This window comes from Sphaerodactylus townsendi, linkage group LG02 (genome assembly GCF_021028975.2).
Source record: "Sphaerodactylus townsendi isolate TG3544 linkage group LG02, MPM_Stown_v2.3, whole genome shotgun sequence".
NCBI lineage: Eukaryota > Metazoa > Chordata > Lepidosauria > Squamata > Sphaerodactylidae > Sphaerodactylus > Sphaerodactylus townsendi.
The window spans coordinates 88842558-88864982 of NC_059426.1; the positions used below are offsets into that span (position 1 = coordinate 88842558).

At 39.6% G+C, this 22425-nt stretch overlaps 1 protein-coding gene across 3 annotated transcripts in view; it reads right to left on the minus strand.

The window, feature by feature from the left end:
- The window catches only part of SCUBE2 (signal peptide, CUB domain and EGF like domain containing 2), a 69114-nt gene that overhangs the window by 29290 nt on the left and 17399 nt on the right, over positions 1 to 22425 (minus strand). For 2 of the 3 annotated variants that reach the window (XM_048485626.1, XM_048485625.1), the window contains exons 5-13: positions 17388 to 17513; positions 15905 to 16021; positions 10574 to 10663; positions 8442 to 8558; positions 5872 to 5994; positions 4639 to 4755; positions 3366 to 3488; positions 2572 to 2682; positions 2 to 88 (exon numbers count right to left, since the gene is read on the minus strand). In XM_048485626.1, the coding sequence (XP_048341583.1) occupies positions 2 to 88; positions 2572 to 2682; positions 3366 to 3488; positions 4639 to 4755; positions 5872 to 5994; positions 8442 to 8558; positions 10574 to 10663; positions 15905 to 16021; positions 17388 to 17513 (1011 nt within the window). The remainder of the gene's footprint in view (position 1; positions 89 to 2571; positions 2683 to 3365; positions 3489 to 4638; positions 4756 to 5871; positions 5995 to 8441; positions 8559 to 10573; positions 10664 to 15904; positions 16022 to 17387; positions 17514 to 22425) is intronic. The other variant, XM_048485627.1, reaches the window with a different exon arrangement.

Below are 22425 nucleotides of genomic sequence, written 5' to 3' on the forward strand. Positions count from 1 at the left end.
CCTAAGGCTGCTGACTCATTTGCATTATGGTTTTTTTTCTGAAACCGAGAAGGGCTGCCGCATTTTATTGTGTAGGAATCTTCCAGGCCTAAGAGACAGATCATAAAGCTATACAATAAAACAGAAATAAATGCTAGAAAACTGGTGAAATATACTCCTGAAAAGTCTTTCAATTTTCTGAATAGCCTCTTGAGGGTAACAAAGATGTGACTGCCAGGACACAATGAGACTAGAGGTCTAAAGACCCCATGTCATGTCTTTCACAGTTTTTAGATGTTACTTTGCAGCTTTTAAGATCAGGAAAGGACTGACAGAGAAGAGGATGATTAACCCTTACCTCCTATACCTCCTCCATGGATTAAAATGTTTCTCCTAACTGGCTCTTGCAGGATAATGGATAATGGTGCCTGAAATTGGTGCCTGAAATTGGTATATTTTCCCTACTATACTGTTTTAAAATGAGTTCAGCTATGTCATCAACAGATTGATAAAACCTGAAATTCTGTACAATATGGCTCAGTGGTTTCTGAGATATGTTCTGCAGAAATCTGGCAAAAGTTCTGGTGGAACTTGTATTATTTTTCTCTAGGATACACCTGTCAGACTCATGAGCAGAAACTCAGAGGCCTATTATGCATAAAGCGCTTTCTGTGGTGCTCATAGCCCTGCAGTGCCTTCGCTGTGGGGCCTCCTCGTGTTCCTTGTTTAAATGTGAGGAGGTGCCCCACTGCCTGCCCCCATGTGCGGGGGCAGGCAGGCCATCCAAAGCCAAGAGTGAAGGCTGCTTTTTGGTTTTTTAAAACCCTTCAAATGTAATATTGATATTCCTTATATTGATATTGTGAAGGCTGATTCATTGCTTTTATATTTTTAGAGAAATGCTGGCTGTGATCCTTGCAAGGAGTGGGGGAAGACCCCTCGCAACCTAACAATACTGATATCCAGAGTATCGCTATCATGTTTAAAAGGCTAAAACCAAAACCAAAAAGGCAACCTTCACTCTCAGCTTTTAACAGAGGAGAGACCCGGAAGGAGCAGAAACCCTGAAGCAAGTAGGAAATATCAGGGTTTCCCCACTCTCGCTAATTATGGGTTTTCTGGGATCTTCAATCCCACAACTTGGATGGTGTTAGTACAGAAATATCAGCCCCACAGGAACCATATCCTCACTACATGGCAGTGTCAGTGTATAATCAGCCACACATCCACCTAAAGCTATAGAGAAAACTACACATTTCGCATCCAAAAAGGAAAGTCTGGAAATTAGACAGCAACATGTGGGACAAAGGGTAAACTGAAATATTGCAGTCTAAGCTTTGCTCACAACCCGAGTTAGGTCCCGACAGAAGTCAGTTTCAAGTAGCTGGCTCAAGGTTGACTCAGTCTTCCACCTTCCAAGGTTGGTAAAATAAGTAACCAGCTTGCTAGGGGTAAATGACCTTTGCCATTTTCCAGACTGTAAATGGGCCACCACTTTGCCCCAGAGGGGAAAAGGATGAGTAAAAGAAACCCAGGCTATGTATGTATTTGTGGTCTGCCCCATGCCTGCACAAGGAAAGCAACATAGACTAGTGTCTATTTGCTTACTTCAGATTTTCCACTCCTCTTCACCTTCCCTTACCTGTGCAGGAGCAGTTCCGTCCACAGCCAGCATTTATGGGGAATCTTTAAACTTTTTAATACTTTAGGTATATCACAGGAGTGATAGAACACTGAAATGCCCCCCCTCTCAAAAAGATGGCAGACAAACTCCCAAAATGGAGGTTGCAGACATTACCTAGAAGCAGGGGCAGGCAAAATGGTGGCTAGGCTTGGAGAAATCATCAGTGCACTTCCTCACATGTAAATTAAGAAACATAGAGAAGCCCCATTGCGGAACAAACATGGCCCCAGTTTTGTCAGGTAGATTCCTGACAGTAATGCACTACCTCGGAGTGTGGTGAAGTCTCCTTGGAGGTTTTTAAAGAGAGGCTGTCAGGGGTGTTTTGATTGTGTGTTCCTGATTTGCAGGGGGTTGGACTTGAAAACCCTTGGGGTCTCTTCCAACTCTATGATTACATACGGAAAAAAACTTGCTTTCTTAAAAATATATGTATCTTTTCCATAGCCATAGCCCTGATCCATATCAGACAACTCTTTGTAGAAACCAAGTGATGAAAGCCTATGATTTACTAATACATACACAATCCTGAACAGCTCATGGCTGCCACTTTGTTGACACATGCAACAACCAAGAGAAAAGTACAATATCTTATGCTAGTGCCATGGTTCAGCAATGCAAAAGAGTTCCATATAGTAATCAGCTGATCCTTGTGCCCATTAAATACCACTTGTGACTGTCATCCCCCATGCCGTTTCATATTAATAAATATTTAATAAACTTAACGTGCTTTCAATTCTTCAGGCTATACATGGCAGTGTTACATTTAACAAAACAGTTGTAAATTCCTGCAGTAGAAGGGGAACGCATTTGAATCAATATAAATATTCAATGATTGGCATTTCCGGGCTTTCATTAGAGTATCTATCTTTATAGTCAGCCTTATACGTTTACTGTTCTGCAGGACTTACCTGATATAAAGTGGATGTCTGAGGGGCAGATTAAAAAGCACTTATCACTTCCACCAGCCTTAACGCAACGCAGAGATATTTGGTGTGAAATGACGTCAGGCAAGAACCTTTCTACAGGGTAAAACACAGATACTCACAGGAGAATGGCAGGTATGGTTCTGAAATGCAAACATGGAGCTACACACTTTGCATAATCAACAGTTCTCTGTAATCAACACCAGTAATAATTTAGGCAAACAACACATTGCAAACCACTCCCTTTTTATATAAAACACAGGCAATCACAAAAAAGAAAACAGAATGACCAGCTTAGACTAAAAGCATAGGAAAGAAAGCATGAAGCCCTGAAAGTATCTCCTGTTTTTGGTTTGTTCTTGTTTGTTCTTTTTTAAAACTGGTTTGAACATTATCCCATGTGGCCAATTAGAATCAAAGCAGTAATGTATAATGCAAACATATAAAAATCTTTCGGAGAACTGAATGAGATTTGCAAGGATGATTTTTTTGTGTGTATGGTTGTCCCTCCCTTGTCTCTGGTAAACTGGTTTCCTTACCATTTCAAAATCTGGTCAACGCAAGATGACAGCGGGACAAAAGAGGCATACCCATCCACCACAAGAAACATAACCACTCTGAAATCATTTTTTACTTTCTTAAAAACTATTTTCTTTCTCGAGCGATAAGAGGAATGGTGATCCATTTAGGCAATGGATCACTGTTGTCTAAATTCTCTGGAGACCACAGTCTTCAAGCAAACCACATTTACAAAACCTGTTTTTGGTTCCAAATCTTACCAACACAGTCCTTTTTGTTCCAATGTAACTTGTGACCTGCATTACAGTGGCATTCATAATCCCCCAAAGTGTTTATACAGGTATGCTGGCAGCCTCCATTGTTGATGCTACACTCATTAATATCTAAAAAAAAAAAGAAATGCGGGGAAAAGTATTTTTCAGGGGGAAAAAACCCAACACCATTCTTGCACAGAATTGTGTATGCATAACAGGTTACTTAATTTGACTAGAGGAAAGCTTTTTGAATGTGCACTGATGCCACAATCCACAATGTATTTATTTAGAGAAAGTTCCACAGAGTTCAACATAACTTTGACCCATGTAGTCATGCTTTAGTATGGGAGTTTGGCATCCTGACCCTAGACACACACATCTGAAACTTACCCATGTTTAGTCAGTAAAAAGCCTTATGCTAGACTAATCAGCATAGGGTATCAATTCCTAAACAGCACCATCAGATTCTTCAGAATTGCTCCTTTCTTGCAAAAGTAATGGTAGGATGCTATGAAATCAAGTGCAAGCTCACCCTGAACATATAGGCTTTCACCAACACTCATCCTAATCCTAAAATTAATGGAAAAACTGAGGTGGACTTGGGCAGATCTATGGGAACACTGGAGCTCCTGCTGCTTGGATTCCTCCACTATGGTGAAACGGAAGTTATCAGGCTAGCAAAAATAGAGATCTAAATCTGTGGACTATATCTTTCTGGGAACATGCTGTGAGACTGTTACCACCAAGCTCAATACGTCATTCTGGACTCCAGTCAGCTGTAAAGCATACTGAAGCAGATCCCAATTTTAAAACTTCCACAGAGTGCAAATGACCTCTCTCATCTTAGCAGACCTATTTTTATTTTTATTTTATCAGCTGGAAAAGCATACTGCAAGCAACCATAATCAGTTGGCTGAAGTCTTTTGGGATAACAACCTTGAAATATCCACTGTATATAATACCAGATAAAATTTATGGATGCTTTGCAGGCTGACATTCTGCACAATCCAGTTCTTAGTACCCACATGTGGAATGCAACTGTTTGTTCTAACAGTCACAGTTGCTTTCTAATAAAAGTGAGAACAGAAGGTTACTTAAGCAAAAGCATAGCTTATACACAGTAGAATTCTATTTTGGACTTCTGTCACCTTTCACCAAATTGGCCAAGGCAGAAACTGGCACCAATTAGTTTTAGAACCCACATTTCTCCTTGCAATTCAGAGAGCAAGTAAGTGATCCTCCAATAAGCATGTCACACAATATCTTTATACATACTCACCTCCACAATGTGTGAGGCCATAGAGAGTGTATCCTTTGCTGCAAGTACACTCAAAAGTGCCTGGATGATTCATGCATATATGGTCACACATCCTTTCAAATGAACATTCATCAATGTCTGCAGTGTTTAAAGGGATACATTATTATTGTGTCTCTTATTAAGAAGACATTTAAGAATTAGAAAAGCTTGAGGAGAAGCAAATGTAAAGCCAGTCTTTCAATGGGTCAAAGTAGCAACCTTTAAGAAAGCAGCCAACATATGAAGCAACACTGCTTGCCAAAGGACAATGCTGGCATTCTCAAAGTGAATTCTTGTGCTTTTTTCAACAGTAAATAACAAATCATTCTTTATTAGAAGGTAAAACTGAGTCTACAGGAAACAATGTAAAGTCCTGTTCCATGTTTATTTTCCTGGGATTCTCTAACCAAAGGATGAAGTTCTATCTTTGGCACAGGATCCAATGAGTGCTGCTAAAGCAGCCATATATTGATTTAAACACCACTCCTTGTGGAGAAATGAAATGCTTCTTAGCAGCACTAGCAGGTAAAAGATAATTAGTTGACAGTCAGCAGATATTTTCCAAAAAATATAACTCTAGCCTACTAAGCTATGCCACAAGTGGGAAAGGGAAGAGACCACTCACTAGAGAGAGCAAAAAGGCCCTGGCCCTGGTTGAGGCAAGCCGGATTTCTTTAGGGCCAGGGACATCTAGGAGATTTCCAGACACCGAACATGACCTTCAGGAGGTGTACCAGGAGATGGTTCTTTAATAATTTAATATTTTATGGCCTAGTTTGTGCAAGAAATTTCCAACCCAAAGAATCTGCATTTTATACAGACAGCAAACAGGTGGTGGATGAGGCGAGAATTGAAAAATGAACAATGGAGAGAGGGCATATGGGCCACAACCACCCTCAAGGCTTGCACAGAAAAGAATTCAGTTGGTAATATAAAGCAACAAACCAGGATCTGATGTGAAAAGTGGAAGATGTTAATTAAATCACTGCAATGTGAAGAAGGAAGATATAAGATAACAAATAAGCTGCAGCATTTCCCAAAATCATTCATGCAATAACAAAAAATGATGTTTTATTATTGAACCATGTCCCTGCCTAATGTTGGGGCACTTAACAGCCAGACAAGAGAATAAGGCAATTTCAGAACATTACCCTAGAGTTCACTAAATTCATTGTTCAAATCATAATTCTCACTCACACGTCCCTGAGCACGTACCTTGGCAAGACTTTTCATCTGTTAATAATTTAAATCCTTTTTTGCAACTGCAATCAAAACTACCAACTGTGTTTCTACAAAAGTGATGGCAGCCACCATTGCTGGCCTGACATTCATCAATATCTGTAACAAAAATGGAGAGCAAATAGAACACTGTATTTGATTCTATTGCTTTATAGATCCCAGAATCCCTAAATGCCATACATCTGAAGACCTTATCATAAATGTGGCGTCTGGCATAAAAAGCTCTTAAAATATTAAAAGCAGACATATGAAGTGTGCTTACTTGCAAATGACAGCCCATGTCATCTTCACACAACTTACTGACATCTTAATTGCTTTATAAATTTCACACTAGAAAACTAAAGGCATTTTAGGGGGAAAAGTTGACCCATCAAGAATGAAAGCAATCCAGTCCTCATGTGAACCAGTACATCTCAACTAGCATGTCTGGGAACACTGCACTATGCAAAACACATTAGGCATGGACATAGGTAAGGGGGTTTCTCGGGTTCAACCCCCTCATTACATATCCGAGCTCTGCCCCCCCCCCCCCCGTTTGTGTTTTTTTAAAAAAAATTAGTGTTTTTTTTGTTTTTGACCTGCAGGGAATGCAGTTTTTAGGTTACTAGCACCAAAAGTTCAGTGATTTGTTGGGGGGCTCTCTTGATGATACCACCTAGGTTTTATGAGGTTTGGTTCATGGGGTCCAAAGTTATGGACTCCCAAAGGAGTGCACCATCACCCATTGTTTCAAATGGGAAATAATAGAAGATGGGGGCTAAACTTTGAGGGTCCGAACCAAACTTCACCAAACCTGGGTAGCATCACCAGGAGAGTCTCCTAAAGATACCCTGAAAGTTTGGTGCTGCTAGCTTAACAATTGCACAGTAGGCACCCCCCCCCCCCAATTTCCCCAGACTCTCCTTTTAAATCCACCCTCTTCGGCATGGATTTAAAGGGAGAATCTGAGGTCCCCAGTTTAAACATTGAAAGTGATGCTGTTTCAGGGTGGGGGATAATCCACCCTAAAACAGCATCACTTTCAATGTTGTTTTAACTGGGGACCCCAGATTCTCTCTTTAAGGTGGATTTAAAAGGGGAATCTGGGCTCCCTAGCTTAAACACCATTGAAAGTGATGCTGTTTGGGGGTGGATTCTAGCATCACAGTGGCCGCCCATGGGGGGGCGCAAAAAGATTTTGCACCGGGCTTCATTTTTCCTAGCATTTTCCTCTGCCCGGAGGGGAGGGCAGAAGGGACTGCTGGCTGCCAGCTGGGAGCCCAGCTGGTGGGGGGGCAAGGCAGGGGAGTCTGCTGTCCCTGGCCTTGGAGAGCTGCTTTTATAAGCACTTAGGCCGGGAGCAGGGCTTTGGGGGGCATGGCCCTGTTCCCAGGGGCGGATGGGGGTGTGGCCCCACCCCCTGAACCCCCCCAAAATATCTATTCCTTCGTCACTGACATTAGGTATATAATTAAGGCTCCCCTGGACCCAAAGTGGCCATTCACAGTAATACTTGCCTATTTCTTTGAACGAATCACTGCTCTTGCCTTGCCTCATTCCTGTCCACTGCGGACAGGTAATATTTCTACATTACTGTAACAGAAGTGAATGGATCATTCTGCTCCTTCTGATTCAGGGCTGTCATATCCAACGGACAACAGGGGGAACTGCCCCAGGCCCTGTGCTTGGGAGGATTCTAACTGCCCATAGCCCTATTTACCCTGGAAGAAGTGGGGAAAGGAAGAAAAGCAATACTTCCACAGGTCTTTCTGGAGTCCAGTCAGCTGGATTCCAATGGCAGCAATGGCTCCGTGCATGGGGCAAGACCCGCACCTTGCTTAGAACCAAGCTGGAAGGTTGGCAGTGGAATGATAGCAAATCTGGAGCCCCCTCCTAGATTTCTAGCCAATGTACTGAGAGGGGGGCTCTCCGATAGTGAACAGTTCTTACTCTTCCAAACATTTTTTCTGATATCCATTTTGTGACTCAAGGTATACACCTAGATCCAGAAAGAATTGATTGGGGTTCTGTATCAAGAATCTGATGAGCAGATTTAAACATGGGAAGATTTGGAGACGCATCACTTGTTAGATGAAAGACAAGTTCTCATTTGTCCACCACGTTTATCCCCAGGCACAATACTGTCTGCTGTTCAGCAAAGTCATAGGATTGAGCTGCATACAAAAGCTAAACTCACTTCAGGTAGAAAGAAGTTTGAGTCCAATGGCACCTTTAACACTAACAAAGTTTCATTCTTGGTATAGCTTATACCAAGAACAAAACTTTGGTGGTCTTAAAGGTGCCACTGGACTCAAACTTTTTTCTGCTGCTTCAGACCAACACGGCTACCCACCTGCATCTCACTTCAGATATACTTTCCAATGCTCCAAGGGTGGAGATGATTAGAGCAAACAAAATATAGCTGCACCTTTGCTGTGTCAAATTCTGTGAAATGTGAGTTTCGTTAGGATACTCTGCAAAAACCACTTGCAGGTAGCAAAAAACCCCAGTTTCTTTACACACATTTCCTTACACATAGTTCTTTACACAGTTTCTCTAAAACCAACCTTTGCACGTTTTTCCATCAAACTGAAGAGTAAATCCAACAGGACAGCTACAATGAACTCCTGTTGAAGTGTCCTTACAAGTGCGATCACAGCCACCATTATTTACAGCACATGTTTCTAAAGGGAAGGAAAAAATCTGGCTTTTGTAGAAAGACGAAAACTATAACAGAATTTAAAAGTACTTTATTACCATTTTATTTGTTACTTAATTTATACTCTGCCTTTCTCCCCAGTGGGGAGCCAAAGCTGCTTACATGCTTCTCTCCTCTCCCTCCTTTAGCATCATAACAACTCTTAGAGATAGTTGAGGCTGAGAATGCCTGACCCAATGTCTCCCAGAAAGTTTGCATGGCAGAGCGGGAATTCAAAACTGGGTCTCCCAGACACTAACATGACATTTTAATCACTATACCACACGGCCTCTAAAAGTAGAATGTGGTGATTGTTCTCATTCAAAACTGAATTAGTTCACTTCCAAGTTGTCTACAACAGAATTAAGGTGTGGTCAGCTTTGGAAGAGTTAATGCCCTTGTTCCTTTTTTAAGTGAAATTAACTATAACTTTAAACGTTCTAAAAATGGCACATGTAACAGCTATAAGATTTGTGACATGTACTACAAATACCCAAAAAAAGGAATCACAGTTTTCATTGCTTTCATATGGATATTTGATGTTATTCATTAGGACCGTCAAATGAAGACAGAAGGTCATATTAATGCCAAATAAATGGATCTTCTCAACCACACCATGACCACCAAGCTGAGATGCTTTTGAGCAGATCAGAAATAGAACACAATTTAATTACACTAAGTACCTAAAAGTCTTTACATGAAAGAGTCGGTTGCATCTTAATTTATTGTGGCATAAGCTTCCAGAGATTAGAGCCCACTTCAGTAGATGCATGGGAGTTTCATGGAAACTATAGTCCAGGAAAGCTTATGCCATCATAAATCTATCAGTCCTAAAGATGCCATAAAACTCCTTTGGTTTTCTGATACAACAAACTAGCAGCTACCCCGTAGAAGAATTGTATCCTGGACAGATGGAATTCCATCCATGGAGTGCAACATTCCCTTCTTCTCCACCTCCCATTCCAACTCAAGAAGCCCCCCCCCCCCAAAAAAAGAATGCTTTTCCTGGGAGACAGGGGGCTTCCAGGAACAGCATTTGGGGCTGCAGTAGGAGGGATGAGGATTCAAGCCAGTAATTAAAAGCACTTTAAAGTAATTCAGTTTTCCATTGAACAGCATGTTCTTTGATTCTGAAATGCAAAAGCAGTATTTTCCCTTGTGATATATGTTAAATGACTCTCAAACTTGTCCATGATGATGATAAACAACAGATGCAATTGCTGCACATTTCATGTTCAGCAAGACTGGGAAAAGCACTGCCTTTAGGCAAATGGATGACTGACAGTGCAATCCACCGAAAGGGTGGGGACGATGAAAAAGCCATGGGAGCAGTGCAAGGGAGTGCTGATGCAAGGCCCCCATATGCCAGTGTAAAGGGCAAATATGCCAGTGGGAGGGGTACTAATGCTGGCAGTGGGGAGCTGCACAGCTCCACTGAGTCCAAATATGAAAGCTGCTGCTTCACCACCACTCCACTGCTTCAGGAGCCCCTGCCAAGTGCTGGTATGGCATTCCAGGGACACTCCCAGGGGTGGAGCCAACTTCTGGCCAGGGAATGCCCCTTTGGCTGGCATAGACTTATGCCAGCTAAAAGTGTGGTGCAGTCCATTGAGCTGTATAGGGGGCTTCATGGCAACTGGGGATTTCTGTTGTCTTTCTGTGCTTCCTGTGCTGCCTGAAACTCCTTTGGATGTGGTGCATTCATGCCTCAGCAGTGCCATCCACAGTCGCCACAAAACTTCCCCCTTCACTGCCGTGGATTGCACTGTAAATGTGTATGCTGGTGAGACAGCACAGGAGACAGCCTGACAATGGTTCATGTAGGTACTGCCTGTAGAACTTACAACTTCATGGCCTGAAAGTCGATGGAGCTTTCATTGACGTCAGTAGAATCAATGTTTACAAGAGCACAAATTCTATAAGCTACAATACATTAAGGAAAAGTATTTTACACAACTATGTCAGAAAAACCATCATCTTTAAAAAATCTGAAGACTTTACCCATGAGCAGTCGCCTCTTCACTCGCTTGTCTACATCAGTTCCTGCTGTGGCATTGTTTTCCACAATTTCAGTTGAAGTCTCATCTCTCTCTAATATTAAAAGAGAGTCCCATGTGAAAAAGAACTGTTACCCAGCACCTCCCAGTAATCATTAACCTTCAGAGTTTTTCTTCAGTTGTGTAGGATACAATATGAGCACTATCATATGCAGGAAACAGGCTTAAGACAAATGAAAGGAATTTCTTGTACTGGACTTACTAGCACTGGACACTGCAACAATAAGAAAGAAGAACTCTCTGCTCCTTGCTGCCACAGATCCCTCAGGTGGAAGTACCAGACATCAAATTTGCTGCCTGACATGTACAAAAGACTATTTTGTATATGTGAGGCAGTATTACTGAAACAATACTGTTGCAGAGAATGCCAATTCTTTTATAACAATATTTTATCATCTATTTAATTGCAAAATAACATGAATATGTCATACCCTGAGTACAAACTCAACATACTATTTCATCTACAAATACTAAGGCAGCTCAGACTTCAAATATTCAACTAATGGAAACCAACCATAGTTGATAAAATTAAAACACCAAGACTGTTGCAGAGCAGACAACTTAACCATCGATATGGTATTCCAAATACTACAAGAGGTTAGTACTACACTTATGCAATTCAAGAGGAAGATTTCAGGGCTCAGTGGAAGTTCAGTATTCCTAATGCTTATAGAATGATGCATTTAATAAAGGAATTTACCTCAGTTGCTGGATTATATATAAATAGGGAGAAAACTAAAATATTACCATCAAATGTGTAAAGTTCCAATATTACAAACATTACAAATTTAACTAGATTTAATGTGGAATCAAAAATTAAACATCTAGGGATTTTTTTGAGAAAAAAATAATTTATATGAAGATAATTATTAAAAAATGGGGGGGAAATCATACAGGATCTAGAAATTTGGAAAAATTAAACTTATCAATATTAGGGAAAATTGCAACAATAAAAAATAATATACTCCTGAAACTCATGTATTATTTTAAAATTTTACTAATAATACTTTCTTAATAATACCATTTTTAACTTGGAAAAAGAAATTACATAAATTTATTTGGAATGGGGAAAAAATCTAGGATTAAATATGCAAATATGATTGAGAAAAAAGAGGTGGGTGGTTTCTCACTACCCAACCTCCAATTATACTACGAAGCATGTGCCCTAACTTGGATAAAGGATTGGACTGAATTAAAAGATAATAATTTATGAACAATAGAGGGATCAAATTCATACAAGGGTTGGCATGACAAGAAGAAAAACCTTAATAATTTCAGTTCGCATTTAATTAGGAAGGTTTTAGCAAGAATATGGTTGAAATACACAGATCTATTCTACAATAAAACCCCAACTTGGATTTCACGGGTAGAAACATTAAAGATAAGAGAATTTGCTGAAAAAGACCTCTGGCTAAGATATAAGGATACAATAAAGAAATTCAATTACAAGAAAGAGCTGAATTAATTAATCAATATGAACAGTGTCAATGGTTTCGTTATCTTCAGTTACAAGAATTTTTTCACACAGATAAGAAAAATGGGTTCCAATTACTAGAAAATGAATTTGAAAAGTATTCTTTACTTTTGGATTATAAGACAAAGACTGAACAAGTGATGGAGGTCATAATTAAATGGGCTCAATATTGTAGACATCCCATTATTCTGGAGGAATGGGAAAACCTACAGAAGAGAAATAATAAATTTACCTCATCAATAAATTTAAAAGAAAATTTCCTCAAAATATTTCATCGGTAGTATTATACCCCGGTAAGATTAAATAAAATGAAACTTAATTATTCTAATTTATGTTTGGAAATGCAAAAAAGCAGTTGGTACCTTCCTCCATATGTGGTGGCATTGTCCATTGGTATCAGTTTTCTGGGATAAAGTCATAAATATAATGGAGTAGATATTTAAACATAAAGTTGAGAGGAAACCGGAGACGTTCCTTTTGGGGTTGACAAAAAATAAATCTATTCATAAAAATGATAATTTGTTTTTATATTTGATTACCAATGCAAGATTGGTAATGGATGTCCTCAACAGTATCTCAAATAGAAGATTGGAAATAAAGAATATATCAAATTATGGACGCAGATAATCTGACTTGGTTTGAATTTATATTTCAGCTCAATCAATAGAGGAAACATCTTTGTGTAAGACTTCTGTGTATTCAATAAGATTTGTTCATTTTGGTAAGTTCTTTCCCAATTTTGTCAGTCAGCCTTTGTTTCATCAGAAAATAAACCATGGCAACATGTTTCCATAAAAATAAGTACACGAAATGTCTACAAATATTAACAGAAAAAATTTAAAATTCATAATGATAAAAATCTCAGCAATTTGGATCTCTGGAAATCTCCAATCCTTAGAAGTAGCCAAAAATAAATTCTTCCAGTAAGTTACTGATATAATAAATTATGAGAACAGAAAAGCACATTAAGACATTCTACCCTTGCAGTTTTAGAAGGCTGCTTCAATGCGATCCTATATAGTGAAAGAGTCTTCTCCTGTAACTATAGGTCCACTGAGGATTTGTCCCATGTCACATTCCAATGACAGAGATTTGAGGCTGAGAGCAAAAAATGTCTGAGAACCATTATATCTCATTTTGCAGTATAAAACAGTATTACTACTGGCAGAGTGGGATAAATTATTTTCTTTCCAAATAGCAAGGTTTGTTGCTGCTATCGTGAAGATAAAGGTGATACATGCTGATGTAAGAACGGTTGACCTGCACACTGAACGTTCAACACTGGATCATTAGCCATTGTAAGGTGTAGCATCCTTATTTTGCTATTAACACCAAGAAATAAAGCTCTTATTTTAAAGATAATTGAATACTACTATTTTAAGATTCTCAGTGACACAGATAACATAAGGGATATCCACATTCTTCTTTTGGGTAAACCCAAAATTCACATCTTAATGGCATTTGCTGTGCCTAATAAAGATGACTTTAAGTCCGCCCACAGGTCAAATTTTGCTTTAATTTGAGTTATCTGCAAGTCAAAACTGTACCTAGCTAAAGCATTATGTCATGCTGTCATAAATTTAAATTCCTAACACCTCTTAGGTTTATTCTCCTGTTTGAATTTTGAGTCATTATTTATCGACCTTTACGGCTCTGGCCCCTGCCTGGTGGAACGCTCTCCCTCCAGCAGTCCGGGCCCTGCAGGACCTTGGTGAGTTCCGCAGGGCCTGTAAGACTGAGTTGTTCCACCGGGCCTTTGGTGAGGCTGGCTGCGGATCTACCGTCTCCCACTGAGGCTGCCAGTTTTCCATCTTGGCAGGGCCTTGATTCCATCTTGGGCCCTGCCTTTCCCCTCCCAGCCTTTTTGATCGGGCGCCTGTCTTTAATCTTGCTTGCTTTTAACTTTGTTATTTAAATTTTAAGAAACTGCTGCTGTGGAAATTTGTTTTAATGTGGTTAGTTTTAGTTATGTATTTTATGTGCTGTTATTGGAACTGCTGTATTGTGAGCCGCCTCGAGCCCTTTGGGGGTGAGGCAGCCTATAAATCTAATAAATAATAATAATAATATGCCCTGCCAGAATATCACAGACTTGGACACTTGGATGCTATATGCAAATGCTATATTTAAGCCTTCACAGCCCTCTAAAGATAGCTACAGATATACAGATATAAAGATATATAGATGGGAGGGGAGGCAGCATGGTATAGTCCAGGGGTAGGGAACCTTTAACACTCAAAGAGCCATTTGGACCCGTTTTCCACGGGAAAAGACAACGCTTGGAGCCGCAAATAATTTTTGACATTTAAAATAAAGATAACACTATATATATATATGGGGTTTTTTACCTTTTACTCCGCTCATTCTGAGAAGCGCATGGATGCACCCGCCCTGCTGCCTGCAGGGCAGGGCAGGATGAAGCCGGCGGCTTGGCATCACCGGCCGCCAGGAAAGTGCCCGCCCCGCTCCAACGGGGTGGGCAAGAGGGGAAGCCTGCGGCACGGCCCAGCCGACCGTGGGCAGCTGGTGCACCCGCCCTGCTGCCTGCAGTGCGGGCAAGGATGGGGTCGGCGGCTCGGCTCGTGGAGCCACAGTGCAAGGGCAGAAGAGCCACATGTGGCTCTCGAGCCACAGGTTCCCTACCCCTGGTATAGTCCAATCTCCGTAGATCTTACAAACTAAGCAGGGGTGATAGTTGGATGGGAGATCACTAAGGAAGACTCCACAAAGGAAAGCAAGGACAAACCACCTTGCTTCTCACTTGCCTTGAAAGACAGCTGTGAGTTTATGGCACTTTGCAGGTGTGCATGCACATACACAGACACAAAAAGACACACACATTTCAGAAAACAGCAGTTCCATTCCCTCTCTTGCACTGCAACAGACTATAAACTGACAGATAAAAAGGTCTATTTTGTTTTTATGCAGGCATGGAGGATGCCACCTCAAGGGGGGATTTGAACCAGAAAATGTGGCTGTAGGGGATAGTGGTACTTATATAACTATGTTGTTTACCCTCCAGAGGATGTCCTCCATTCTAATAATACTGGTACAACTAAAGGGACAATATTTTTTTGTTTCTTAAGAACTAGCTTTGCATATTAAAAAGTTCATTCATTCAGTTTCCTCAAAATAAAATTTAATGTGTACAAGATATATGTGGCAGTCCCCACTGCCCGGATAAAAATGAGATGAAAAGGAAGTACAATATTAGGTGGAAAAGTTTACTTCCATCCCCATAATTCCACTGTTTCCATTTAATAGTTACTCCACAATCAAGACTGCTTTTACATGAAATCTAAAAGCATCTTTGAGTCACTCAACCTCAATATGTCTCAAATGAAAGTTTTGTTAATATGAAATGGAACACACTCCAAAACATCAAATATATATTCTAGCCAGAATAAGTTTCCCATATGCATTGCAAAGCAGTTTAAATAACATCAATTTTTAGTTAATATCAATCAGGAGAAAAATATTTCCTCAAAACTAGCCATTCATCATCTCCAGATACTTAAGCAAAATGGAAAAGACTGAATTTAAACCCAGCAGAGTATTTTATTTCCACCAGAATTTGGGATGTTACAACCAAAACTATTTTGCCAGCAGAATCAAGACTTCCAAGTCGCCTAGGTCAGAGGAAGAGATGTCCTTCAAACTTAAAAATGCAGTTTGGGCTCCTCCAATTTTTTTTTAGAAAGGTTAATTTAAAAAAAATCATCCATGCAGAAATGACCAATGGTCAAGTCTCTCCATTAGCAATGGCAGTGTGAACTTAAAAACAATCAAGTGCTCACAGACCAAGGCAGGTTCTTCCATTGGCATGCACAGTGTACTCTGGATGACATCCACAGACAGGCCCATCCTCAGCATCCTCACATGTATGCTGACAGCCACCATTCCCGTGGTTGCATGTCACTGAAAGGAAAACATACAATTCTGCTTCAGACGCACTTACAAAGCCTGTAAAGATTAGGAATGTTCTGACTTCTGCAATACTAAACAATTGCCTTCTATACATTTGGCATGTTTATGAGGAATTTTATTATGCATTTTGCTGTTGAGTATGTACTCTGACATAATCAGAAGTTAAATATACCTGGGGCAGTAAACAGATTAAAATGTTCTGCTGATTGCTTTTAACCAATTTAATAATTTGGTTAATTTAATGCAATTAACGTAATTGTATTATTCATTACATTTAAATTGCTCCAATTTAGATGGCTTATGATTGAGGACTAAATAAAAAGCAAGAAAGTAAGCCATTATTTATGAGAATCTTTTATTTATTTTAAATAGCACCGGAAAAGAATTTACTATAATTTGATGCCATCTTATAACATGATGCCTCATTTAAAAGCTTGACACAGTTTTGGAATAAAAAATCCACTTTTAGAAAACAGTTCTAATTAGGATCCTATTAGAAATCCATACTGTTGAAGACAAACCGTTGCAGCTCTTTAAAGATGAACAGAGTTAGGATGGTATAAGCTTCCATAGACAACAGGAAATTCCATCATGAGCACTTTAAATTTGTTCATCTTTAAGATGCCAGAGGAATCTCTGCAATTTATGCTGCAATGGAATGAGAACTACACTTTACAATTACCATCACCAATTTGAGGTTTCCCTTAATAGTCAAGAGGGAGAATAACCAAGTACAATTAACCACTAATGAAAAAGATAAGCAACAGGTGGAGAAAAGGGTCATGACTCTATATTCCCCGTGTATGTATGTATGTATGTATGTATGTATGTATGTATGTATGTATGTATGTATGTATGTATGTATGTATGTATGTATGTATTTATTTATTTATTTATTTATTTATTTATTTGGATTTGTAGACCGCCCCATCCCCAAGGGGCTCTGGGCAGTGCACAACAGCATCAGCATATATACAATATATAACAAAGGATCACAATAGTGACCACATAAACAATAGTGCTTATATGAGGGAACCTTCAGAACTGTCGACCACCAGGCTGTTTCACATAGTGAACATTAACATGCAGCACAGTTTTAATGAAGCTATCGCTCTAAGATTTGTGATGAATGTGATAGCCATTTTATTGTAACATTACTCAATAAAGTATACAAACCCAAATGAAAAATGAAGGGTTTGAACAGAGATTTTTTAATAAAATCTATCCATTTCATTTGACTATCATTTAATCTCCCAAATGAAACAGGAAACTTTGAATTAACAGATCAGCTATAAGAGAGCCTGAATTCTACTTGCTCGCTTTGAGAAACTGTAAGTATGTGTAGAATGTGGCATACAAATGCAGTCTCTCTGGTTCCTGGCCAGTTCAAATCCAGGTCTACATTCGCAGGCCACTCCTCCTTTCGGCGTTTCTTTGCAAATATGGGCACAGCCGTGATCCTTGTTCATGCAGCTCATGCCTTCTGCAGGAACAACAAAAAGGATGCATCAGTGCCTTTCAATGCAGATAACAAATCTTGGACCTCACCCTTATACTTAAGTACATAAGTGTGACTCAATCTGTGTTATTTAGACAAAATTTATACAACAGGGAGCAAGAACATAATCCGCAACACTACTTCCTAAATTGCTATTCTCTTTTTCCCCCCTGGTTACTTACTAGTATCTGGTTCTTCTTCTAAGTAAAAATGATATAAATGGAGATGGGACCCTGTTTTATTCTCACAAGAGCCCTAAAAGGTTTGCTGGGCTGGGGGATAGCGACTAAGGATACCATGTGAGATTCATGCCTGATCAGGAATTTGAACCCAGAACATCTTACCTCAGGTCCAGCTTTTTATCTACATCTTATATTACATGTTTATACAGCTATATTTCTTAGCCCACTGTTTGATCATACAAAGAACTCTAATTGTGGCTAGTTATAGCTGAAATACAGTTTTAAAATAAAACTATAAATTAAAAATCTACCTTGATATAATTTCCTTTGGGCTGCTTACAAGCAAAGTTACCACTGTTAAGTATACTATGGGTTAAAATGGCAACTGCCACGACAGCTTAAAATTTCACACATATTTGTAAACATGGAGTGGAGAGATTCCTGGCCATTGTCCCCAAATACATACCGGTACATCTTGACTTCAAACAAGATTTATTATATATTAATTCCACAATGAAGTTAGGAAGAGATACATTTGGATAAATTTCCTAAAAAGATCTCCTTCATCAATAACCTGAATTGGTTATCTGAGGAAGGGGAATGGTTTCCTGAAAGCGTGGAATCTTACCACAGATCACGTTCATATGCTATATCCATGCCAATCTTCATACTGATGGAATTTATTCGGATGGAATAAGTATTACCCAGTCTTTTTGATGAGCCATTTGTTAGCAATTATGAAAGTCTAACTCCATTGCTAGTTCTATCTTCATACCTATGCTTGTGAGGACATTATTGATGACTTGGGACAATTGGCCACAATTTATGAACTAAAAACAATACATTTCCCTATCGCGGGCATTGGTATAACAATTGAAGATTTCCAACAGCATTGAAAAGTTCCCAAGAGACTCCAGTAGATTCCAGGAGAATCGAATAGAACAGGGGTAGGGAACCTGCGGCTCTCCAGATGGCCATGCTGGTAGGGGCTGATGGGAATTGTAGTTCCTGAACATCTGGAGAGCCGCAGGTTCCCTACCCCTGGAATAGAACCTTTTATGTTGAATAATTGTTATATTTGCTTATTTCCTCTCTATTGTAACAAGTTTAAGTGGTATATTCTTATAGCCAATTAGAGAAATTCTAAAGAGATATTTTGTAAGAGGGGAAGAAGAAGAAGAAGAAGAAGAAGAAGAAGAAGAAGAAGAAGAAGAAGAAGAAGAAGAAGAAGAAGAAGAAGAAGAAGAAGAAGAAGAAGCAGCAGCAGCAGCAACAGGAGGAGGAGGAGGAGGAGGAGGAGGAGTTTGGATTTATATCCCCCTTTCTCTCCTGTAGGAGACTCAAAGGGGCTCACAATCTCCTTGCCCCTCCCCCCTCACAACAAACACCCTGTGAGGTAGGTGGGGCTGAGAGAGCTCCGAGAAGCTGTGACTAGCCCAAGGTCACCCAGCTGGCATGTGTGGGAGTGTACAGGCTAATCTGAATTCCCCAGATAAGCCTCCACAGCTCAGGTGGCAGAGCAGATTAGAAACATGAGCTCTTAACCTCCTACGCCACTGCTGCTACGCCACTCTCATAAGCTGTTTGAGAGTTTGTTGGTATGAATGTGGTGTATGTATGAATGGATAACTGGTTGTAACATTTATTTTTTCACACTATTAAATTTTTTGCACTTTGTACATCAAGGTTTGCTAAGCAGGGTGTAATATTTATTTGTTTGGCTCTCCCATGCACCTGTTCCTCCTCACTTAGGAAAAAAAGATATCTAGCCTGAAAAGGGGATCATTCCATTTGCTGTGATGGAGAATGAAATGGCTTGACCTAAGCATACTCATATATCGAAGTAGCTTCTTGAATCAAAAACAGCACATTTATTATATGATTAGTCCAAGGTCACCATGGGAGCATCAATCAGGGATAACACCCAGCTCTATGTATTCATTACTGTAGACAACATCCAGCTGTATACATTATCTTAGCCTCCAGATATATCTGTCTTAATCAGTACTTTGAGGCTGTGGTCTGGTGGCTAGGGCAGAACAAAGTGGGAATGTTAAGGGGCTGAAAATGTTCATGGACCCAGCCTTAATGTATAAAAAGCAGTTGGTTCTCTAATCTGCATCTATTTTGCTAACTCTCTGCTTTCTTAAGACTCAGCTGATCTGGCCACACCAACTTTTGTCTCCGCAATCTCATGGTTAGATTGCTATAATACACTTTACAAGGAGCTTTCCTTGAAGACAACTTGCAAATGGATCAGAGTGTAGCAGTCTGATTGGCAGGCTCTAAACTATGAGAATATAACATGGCTATTTTAAAACAGCTACCATGGGCTGCCAGCTTTTCCCAAGTCTTCGACAATACATTTTCCCAAGTCTGATTCAATGTGCTTGTTAGAACCTCTAAAGCAGGGGTATTAAACATGTGGCTTGGGGGCCAGATTCAGCCTCTTGAAGGGGCTTGGCAGGCCCACAAGCCAGCTGAGGCAACCCTCCCTCACTCCCAATCTCACCTGGCTTGCTGATAAACTCTCTCAAGGCAGTCATTACACTCCACTGTGGGCTTGCCGATCCAGGCACCCCACCCAAGTGTTGTTCTGGGACCAGCTGAGGCAGCCACCACACCTCGGCCCAGCCTGACCAAATCATGTTTATGTCATATCTGGCCCCATTGTAACTGGTCATTGTAACAAATGAGTTTGAAACCCCTGCTTTAAAGCCGTTCATGGCTTAGGACCCAAGTATGTGTCCCCATGCACCATTATGGTCATCTAGCTATCACATTCTTATAGTTTCCATACACACACTGTCTGATAGTTCTCTTCCCTTTCAATAGTGGCTCCCAGCTTGTTAAACAGGCTCTCTGAAGAGTAAGGAAGATGCATCTTTAAGACTTTAGGTATCGTAAAGTAATTCGCTTTGCTAGAACATAAATCATTTGCAACCATTTGTGGGTGTGGGAAATGCAGATTTATTTTAATGTGGATAGTTTTCATTCAGAACTGTAAACTGACTTGAGCTACTAAATAAATAAAATTTTATAAATTTGCCAGATACTTCTGAAAGTTCAGTTTCATTTGAATGTCTAAATGAGATTCAAAGAGCTGAAGAACACATTAAGGATTTTTGTGACAATTTTTTTGAAGAAACACTGCTTCTTGCCAAACAATCTCCTGCACCAGGAAATTCAGACAGCTTCATTTCTTTTGGAACTTGTATCTATCATTTTTAATGAACTTGTTTTAAAAATACCTACACTTGTTGTCTATTCTGTGTAGTTCTCTAGTATCAGATATCACATTTTAATTGTGCCATTATTTAAGCATTTCAATAAAGGCTTTCTATACATCCAGATGTCCATGCTGTGTCATTCACTAGCTTAACAGAATTCAGTACAAACAAATGAGTTTTGGATGAGGAGTAAGGCATATTAGCCGGCTTTTCTTGCTGCCAGAAACTTCATCTCTATTTCATCTCTGACAATTATAAGCTGTTAAGACTCTGACATTCAGAATGAATTGCTACATGTGGCATTGGCCTGATAAAATTATATAACTTTTGTTCTGGATCAATCTGTGGACAAACATGGCTATCTACAATATCTACTATGGTATGGAGTAGGAACAGGCCACAGGCAGTAAAGAAATTGTTTTGCATGCAACACAATTTACAGTTATTGCCCGTTCATAATGGGTTGTCAATTCATACTTTCTGATCCGGATTTTGAGGAATATCTGCATGGAGGGCATTTCATTGTGGCCAATGGATATATAATAGCAGGATGTCTATCAAAATCCATGTTATTTCTGGAAATCACTCTGTCCAAATGCAGAATGACTGAGTGGTTTGCATTAGCATAGTTTCTTAACTCATGAATATTACAATCCACAGTCCTCATAATGTGACACAACACAACTTTGAACTGGATGACAACTGCTTGGATTTACTGTCAAATCCACAGATTTATCTGTAAAATTGTTCCTCCGAATTTTGCACATCTCTATTGTGCTACCACTATAATTTTTATTACCCCAAGAAAGTTGACAGTATGCTTTTGGAAAGATGTACAACATTTTAATCAGGCATGCCATCTTCTCTGTTTCTGGCTTTTGTAGCTTTCTTTTGGAAAAATGGCTTTTAGAAACAAAGAAGTAAACTGCTCTGCCACTTTGATTATTCTGCTCTACTGGCTTCCTGATTCCTTTCCCACAGTGAGAACTATCCAGAATATACAAAAGAGCCTGAAGATCGCCACATGAAAGGTGGCAATCACTATTATGTGTCAATCAGGCTCTTTGCATCACAGCAGACCACAAATTAGCCTTATTAACTCTGGTGTTTTGTGGCATTTCAGAGTTTCAACATGCCATGTGATCTGTCTGTTAGCTAAGAGGTGTTTAAAACACATCAAGAGAATTAAGAGCTTAGCTTCTGTTAACAGTGTAACTTCACTGCAGGCATCCTGAAACCAACAGAGACATAATTCAAACAGGTACTTTGGTAAAGTTCATTGAATTCCAAACTCTCTCTTCAAATGCTGAACTGGAACTTGCTTGGCTTGCTTATAAAAAATCTTTATCATTAAAAGAAAAAGGAGAAATTAATGTTCAAAACAGGCCACATTTTAAAAAAATAAACACTTCCTTTGTTTTATAAAACCCACTTTGGCTGAATTGTGAAATCAACTGCCCACGTAAAAGTTATTGTATAGAGTAA